Genomic DNA, 8,677 nt, shown 5'->3' on the forward strand with positions numbered 1-8,677 from the left:
CTATATGTACAATTCAACTATTTAAAGTTTTCATTAATGGATAAATAAATTATTAATGCATTTCATTAATATTACCAGTGGGTAAATAACTTATTGTAAATTGTGCTGCACATATATATGTGGTACTATCAAATTACTCCATTACATTTAGAAACCCTTGGGGCAGCCCTAATAATTCAATGGTATTTGTATAATAATTATTCCTCTCTTACAACAGTGCTGAGAGATTCATATGTAATTCCAAGTTTACCAATTCTACTGTGTCCAAACATAACCCGAGGATATGCAAGCTCCAATAAAATAATGTCATAATAAAATTTCCTAAGCCTGGGTAGTTGCTGTTCCCAAAATTTCTGGCAGTAAGCAGTGTTCAGAACAAATATAGCCTTTCCATCTGAAGCAACAAAATCAGCCCATAACCTTCTTGAACAAAACAGCTGTTGTTGAATTTGGTAATAGTAGGGGTGATTGTTATTAAATGAGACTTGATCACCTGTTTCCTTTAATATACATTGCCTTTTGAGGGCATCCAGTAAGGATTCTGCAGTGTGTGGGTGGATCTTTTTTACTTCAATTGTACCCTCATCCCCAACCAAACCATCTGGTGTTGCACCAAAAAACGGATGGGTGACAGATATGAAAAATCCACATGGTTGGACATTGACATTGTTTCTTTGTTCATACATTTCTATAATTTTGTGTTTTGAATCCTTTCCATCTTGCATGTATGATGTTTGGATGCGCTTGTTGTAGCCCAATATGTCACGCAATGCTTTAGTGGGACTTGTAGTCACTTTTTGAATTGCCCGCTTACACTTTGATGCAGTTATCCTTGGCATGCGGTGTGTAAACCACAGTGGATTGTTGTGCTGGCCTCTGGTTTCCCGTTCTATTGACTCAACTTCCTCTTGGCTTACACATATTTCACTCAAAACATTTTCTGCTTTTTCTCGAATTTCTTGCAAGCAAATTGTATTACCAAGATTATGCTCTAAGATTTCTTCAATTTCATTATTGTCAGCATTTGCATATGAGCTAGTCTGTACCTCAATATCACAACAAATAGCTAAACTTGCATCATAATTCTCACAAATATAAACGTCTGGTAGATTACACTCAGATGCAGGTTGGGCAGAATCATTTTCCACCTTGGATAACAGGTAAACTATGGGAGGCATTGGTTTACCCATATTTGCTTCTAGAATTGCCTGCCTCAAGTTTGATTTTCGTTCTTCCTTTGTTAGGGGATTTTCATCACTGTTTTTGTACAAATCCTCTGTTATTGCAGGAGATGGTCGGAATTTCTTTTCAGGTGGTTGCTCTCCCACTTTAGCTTTGTAAATTTATATTTTCAACCATTGCTGGTTTTACTTTGGCACCTGGAAAAAGAGCAAAGATTATTCCATAATAATTCACAGGCAGCTGATAGCAAAAATTCTTAAGATGATTCTACAAAGAAAAATGTGCAGAAATATGTATTCTATTTCAGTGCTGACATGTTAGATTATGTAGGATTATTTTACCTTTAGGTTCTGTCCATGAGCAAGGTAAGTCCGTACAAGTAGGGTCTGAAGGGATTTGCACTTTTCCTTCTGCAATAATGTCAGCCAAGACAAACAACAAAGCACCAACATGGCTGCAATTACCTCGCAAACTTTATGATGGAAAAAACACATTTACTACCATCACACTTACTACCATCACACCAAATTTGCAAAAATAGCTTACCCAACTGTGCAGGTACAATATGCAAATAATGGCTTGCTGGTCTCCATGTGCATGACAACATACATCGTCTTCATTTCTTCTGGATCGGTGGAGAATGATGGGTTGCAACAACCTCTTAAAACCCACATATTTTCATACTCTGGTAATGAATGAACCCTAATTTACAGCAAAACAGCCAAACGGAAATATATTAATATTTATATTGGTATAAATTTTTAGGAAAAAATGTTTCTGCTACAGACAAAGAATTGTGCACTAGATATGTTGTTGTAAATACTTACTTTAAAGAGTGAACTCCTTGTTTGTGCTCCCAAGCACGAAGGGTTTTGTATTTCTTGACGTCCGCTTTGGTATAACCCGCTCCAACTAAAAAGGTCTTTACCATGGACTCGTCCACAACTTGCGGTAAACCAGTGAGACTCTTGCTCCAGTTTTTTAGTTTCTGTAGCTGCCTTATCGACGGTAAGCTTTGGTCTTCAGCAGGTTGGGGCAACGGCACAGACGAACTCGTAGACGAAGTTGATATGTTTAAACCATTACAGACAAGATTAAGTATGGCTTTCTTTCCAAACGACTTTTCAACGTCAATGTCCAAACTTTTAGCGATATGTTTTAATTTTGTTTTGGACAGTTGTGCAACGTCCTTGAACGTCTTTAACGAGTTTACAATTGATACTTCCTGTCTGTCCCCCATTTTGTTTACATCGCAGTCCCCCCAAAGCGCAAAGCATTATGGTATTTGTGAAAGTGGAGAATGGCACAGCACATACACGGTGGTTAGACTATTGAGTTTTAGTAAAATACAATAAAATGTCTTAAAATACGAAGACATAGGCTTTAAATCGACAACCAACCAGACCCGACTAGTTTTTGTTATTGTATATGTAGCCAATTTTTCAACATTTTCAACAGTACAAAATTTGCCAACTTCGCGTGGCTATATTTTCCGTATTTTACAACATTTCGCAGCCAAACTTTGCATTTGCACTAATTTAAGTAAGATCTTTCAGAAAATGTCCTTTTTATCGCCGAGGTAAGAAATTAGTCTAAAGCGCAAGTCGTCCATTTATGCTCCAAGCAACGCGTTGTCCATAACACCAATATATATCTAAAAATGTATACATTTTCGCATTCACCATACCCCCTTTTGTTCTTCCAAATTATCCCCAGCCTGGTAGATTGTGCCGTAGTCTAACTTGATAACAATTTTTCCTTACCCATAATGCTTGTAGGGGACCATTTCCTCTCGTGTTAGTATTGGTAGAGCTTGCGAAGACGTTGGGAATTTTGTCATGTTGGCTTGTTCTTCCTGCATTTCCTGTTTTACTTGCTCCCGTAGATGTTTAATGGAACATATGTCCATATTCGCGGGTTGGGACGCCCAGTCAGCATTCGGCCTTATAGTGCCATATAAGGCCATATAGGGCCCAAACGGGCCTAATAAAATTCCTGACCCACGAAAAAATGAGCCAATTATTATTAGGAATTTTTTGAGCAATCATCTAAATATGGGTCGCACGCGTAGGAACTGCCCTGTGTTTGGCTGTGGTAGTACAAATTTAGCAAGGTTAGCAAATCATCTCGACCAAGTACACGGTATGGAAACAGAGGAACGCAAGAAATGGTTAAAGTGGAGTAAGATAGGAATATGTGTACCTCGACAGAGTAAAGAACCAAAGGAATTCAATATGGAGGAGTGTCTGGAAAATTTATTAGAGCGCCAAGAAGAGATGGAGAGAAACTTTAATGTTTACTTAAGCACTGCAAAATTAAAGCATGTGCAGCCTAGTCGTAAACGAAGAACCTCTACCTCGCGGGAAACGAAGAAAGTACATAAGGGATGGTTAACATTTTAGTTTGTGTGCATGCACTGGACTACGAAATTAAAGTACCGCGTAGATATTTAATGGAATATTTGTCCATATTCGCGGGTTGGGACGCCCAGTCAGTAATCGGGCCATCTGGCCTAATAGTGCCATATAAGGCCATATAGGGATTGAACGAATGCAAGTTTGAAGATGAATAGTAAAATAAAGAAAGCGATTTAAAAGGTTTACTAATAGAGCGTTTGTTGAAGAATCCATGGCAAACGAACAAAAAGGGATACGAAATGAGATTTTGATGTATTACAATTTATTGCTGTAATTAATCGTTAGATGAATAAATGTTAAAAACGCAAATCTATATCTGTTTTAATACAACTATTTCCGGCGTTTAACCCCCACACAGCAGTTTACCCCGTGTTGACACTTCGGTTTCGGGAGCTCAAATCTGTTACCCCATTGCCAAAAGTTACACGGATTTTTACGATCGCAGCAAACAAAGAACGGTCTCCCAAAGTTACGTTTACTTAGATCCTTCACAACTTTCATCTTGGTCGGCCTTTGGTGTGTGTCACACAGCGGATGAATCGCGCCATTCGCCCTCCGCATCATCATAGCCGTATCAAAGAGCGAATGAACTTGCTCACGGCAAAATAATTCACAACATTTAGGGTTGTTCTTGTTACAAACCCAAAACTTTCCTCTCTTGGTAGGGATTGCGGTCGCAGGCACTCCATGTAAGCACTCCATTGCTGTGTTTTCTCGGGCAATTTCTGTTCGATGTGCGATATTTATGTGCAAGCTACTCTTTGTTTGGAGGCGAACATGTTCAGGTTCGTCCTGTCATTAAAACCTATTACCAGTAATGTATGCATAAACGCGTTTGGACAAAGTCATCAACGGACTCATAACTACGCGTGGGAGTAGCGCACACCGTAGCGCTCACAAATTACCTTTTGTAAACAATATGTTTGATACGAGAAGGATCTCCTCGCAAACCTGAACATTCCCTCCATCAATTTGGAGTGTTTTGGATGCCCGAAAGCGCAAATACTGATAAAAAATCTAGTATGGCTGGAGACCTGCGGAAAGCATTTGGCAACCGACGCATATCAACATTGTCCTAAAGTTGAAGTAGAAGCGTACGGGTCATGCCTGGAGAGAGACAAATGTAATCACAAACAAAAATAAAAAACCTGTTCCCTTATAAACCAATGCAAATAATTCAGACTAACGGTGGGGAAGCATCGCCAACAAACGAACTTTTAAAATAAATAGTCATAATACTATGGAAAGAAACATACTATTAAAATGTTGACATACTAGATGTGTATAACCTGACAAATCAAATATTTTCCTCGCAAATCCTTACTGTGTACTTAATTACGGTTTAATAACGTCACACTCTCACCCTGCGTGGAGACCACGCACATCTTCGGAAAAATCCGACAGTTTTCGACGTCCCGCGTGGGAATCACGCGTTACGTCATTTTGCCGCTATATGGGGGAGGTTACCTACTTTTATGCAGACGCCACAATTATAAGAAAGGCCTATTATTATTGATATGTTAATTTTAATCATTATCATCAAAATGATGATAAAGGTTGCCATGGTAACCATCATTTATCATGAATAATATGCTAAATATGATCAAAATCATCATAATGAAAATTATGGTTGCCATAGTAACCATGATTTATCATGAATAATATGTTAAATATGATCAAGATAATCATGATGATCATCATGGTTGCAATTGCAACCATAATTTATTATGATTGATATGTTAATTTTGATCGTTATCATCAAAATAATGATAATGGTGGCCATAGCAACCATCATTTATCATGAATAATATGCTAAATATTATCAAGATCATCATAATAAAAATTATGGTTGCCATAGCAACAATCTTTTATCTTGAATAATATGCTAAATGTGATCAAGATCATCATAATGAAAATTATAGTTGCCATGGCAACCATCATATATCATGAATAATATACTAAATATGATCAAGATCATCATAATGAAAATTATGGTTGCCACAGTAACCATCATTTATTATGATTGGTATGTTAATTTTGATCACTATCATCAAAATGATGATAAAGGTTGCCATGGAAACCATCATTTATCATGAATAATATGCTAAATATGATCAAGATCATCATAATAAAAATTATGGTTGCCATGGCAACCATCATTTATCATGAATAATATGATAAATATGATCAAGATCATCATAATTAAAATTATAGTTGCCATAACAACCATCATTTATCCTTGATAATATGCTAAATATGATCAAGATCATAATAATGAAAATCATGGTTACCATGGTAACCATCATTCATTATGATTGATATGTTAGTTTTGATCGTTATCACCAAAATTATTATAATGGTTCCATGGTAACCATCATTTATCATGGATAATATGCGAAATATGATAAAGATCATCATAATGAAAATTATGGTTGCCATGGTAACCATCATTTATCATGAAAAATATGCTAAATATGATCATGATCATCATATTGAAAATTATGGTTGCTATGGTAACCATAATTTATTATAATTGATATGTTAGTTTTGATCATTATCATGAAAATGATGATAAAGGTTACCATGGTAACCATCATTTATCATAAATAATATGCTAAATATGATCAATATCATCATAATAAAAATTATGGCTGCTATGGGAGCCATCATTTATCATGAATTATATGCTAAATATGATCAAGATCATCATAATGATCATCATGGTTGCAATCATAACGAAGTCTATGGTTGCAATTGCAACTATCAATTATTATGATTGATATGTTAATTTTGATCATTATCATCAAAATGATGGTAAAGGTTGCCATGGCAACCATGATTTATCATGAATAATATACTAAATATTATCAATATCATCTTAGTGAAAATTATGGTTGCTATGGCAACCATCATTTATCATGAATAATATGCTAAATATGATCAAGATCATCATAATGAAAATTATGGTTGCTTCGGCAACCATCATTTATCATGAATAATAGGCTAAATCTGATCAAGATCATCATAATGAAAAATATGCTTGCCATGGCAACCATCATTTATCATGAATAATATTCTAAATACGATCAAGATCATCATTATGAAAATTATGGTTGCCATGGTAATTATCATTTATCATGAATAATATGCTAAATATGATCAAGATCATCGTAATGAAAAGCATGGTTGCCATGGTAACCATAATTTATTATGAATGATATGGTAATTTTGATCATTATCATCAAAATGATGATAATGGCTTCCATTGCAACCATCATTCATGATGAATAATACGCTAAATATGATCAAGATCATGATAATGAAAATTTTGGTTGCCATGGTAACCATAATTTATTATGATTATTATACTAATGATTATCAAGATCATCATAATAATCATCATGTTTAAAATTACAACCATAATTTATCATGATTCGTATGTTAATTTTGATCATTATCATCAAAATGATGATAATAGTTCTCATGGCAACCATCATTTATTATGAATAATTTGCTAAATATTACCAAGATCATCATAATGAAAACTATGGTTGCAATTGCAACCATCATTTATTATGATTGATATGTTAATTTTAAACATAATCATCAAAATGATGATAAAGGTTGCCATTGCAACCATCATTTATCATGAATAATATTTTAAATATGATCAAGATCATCATAATGAAAATTATGGTTACCATGGCAACCATCATTTACCATGAATAATATGCTAAATATGATCAAGATCATCATAATTAAAATTATGGTTGCCACAGCAACCATCATTTATCATGAATAGTATGCTAAATATGATCAAGATCATCATAATGATCATCATGGTTGAAATTGCAACCATCATTTATTATGATTGACATGTTAATTTTGAACACTATCATCAAAATGATGATAATGGTTGCCATGGAAACCATCATTTATCATGAATATCATTCGAAATATGATCAAAGTCATAATAATGAAAATTACGGTTGCCATGGAACCATCATTTATCGTGAATAATAGGCTAAATATGATCAAGATCATCATAATGAAAAATATGGTTGCCAAGGCAAACATCATTTAGCATAAATAATATGCTAAATATGATCAAGAGCATCATAATGAAAATTATGGTTGCCATGGTAACCATCATTTATTCTAAATAATATGCTAAATATGGTCAAGATCATCATAATGAAAAGCATAGTTGCCAAAGTAACCATCATTTATTATGATTGATAAGTTAATTTTGATCATTATCATCAAAATGATGATAATGGTTGCCATTGCAACCATCATTTATCCTGAATAATATGCTAAATATGATCAAGATCATCATAATGAAAATTATGGTGGCCATGATAAATATCATTTATTATGATTATTATACTAATGATGATCAAGATCATCATAATGATCATCATGGTTGCAATTGCAACCATAATTTTTTTATGATTGATATGTTAATTTTGATCATTATCATCAAAATCATGATAATGGTTGCAATGGCTACCATCAAATATCATGAATAATATTCTAAATATGACCAAGATCATCATAATGAAAATTATGGTTGCCATGGTAATTATCATTTATCATGAATAATATGCTAAATATGATCAAGATCATCATAATGAAAATTATGGTTGCCACGATAACGATCATTTATTATGATTATTATACTTATGATGATCAAGATCATCATAATGGTTATCATGGTTGCAATTGCAACCATAATTTATCATGATTCATATGTTAATTTTGATCATTATCATCAAAATGATTATAATAGTTTTCATGGCAACCATCATTTATCATGAATAATATGCTAAATATTACCAAGATCATCATAATGAAAACTATGGTTGGAATTGCAACCATCATTTATTATGAATTATATTCTAAATATGAACAAGATCATCATAATGAAAATCATTGTTGCCATGGCAACCATCATTTATCATGAATAATGTGCTAATATATGATCAACATCATCATAATGAAAATTTTGGTTGCCACAGCAACCATCATTTATCATGAATGGTATGCTAAATATGATCAAGATCATCATAATGATC

General features: G+C 33.9%; 2 protein-coding genes across 2 annotated transcripts; both read right to left on the reverse strand.

Moving 5' to 3' along the window:
- Positions 1-197: 197 nt before the first annotated feature.
- Positions 198-1,307, reverse strand: LOC114541653. Its single transcript, XM_028561449.1, has one exon. The coding sequence runs from the start codon at positions 1,188-1,190 to the stop codon at positions 198-200; it is 993 nt and encodes a 330-aa protein (XP_028417250.1). The 5' UTR covers positions 1,191-1,307.
- Positions 1,308-1,329: 22 nt separating this feature from the next.
- On the reverse strand, positions 1,330-2,422 carry LOC114541655. The gene is made up of 4 exons (XM_028561450.1): positions 2,010-2,422; positions 1,729-1,884; positions 1,524-1,654; positions 1,330-1,379 (listed from the first exon to the last, which is right to left on the reverse strand). Exons 1-4 carry the CDS (start codon positions 2,420-2,422, stop codon positions 1,330-1,332), a joined length of 750 nt encoding a protein of 249 aa, XP_028417251.1.
- Positions 2,423-8,677: the final 6,255 nt, after the last annotated feature.

Source organism: Dendronephthya gigantea, unplaced genomic scaffold (assembly GCF_004324835.1).
Source record: "Dendronephthya gigantea isolate DGI-Jeju-01 unplaced genomic scaffold, DenGig_1.0 000300F, whole genome shotgun sequence".
NCBI classification, from domain to species: domain Eukaryota; kingdom Metazoa; phylum Cnidaria; class Anthozoa; order Malacalcyonacea; family Nephtheidae; genus Dendronephthya; species Dendronephthya gigantea.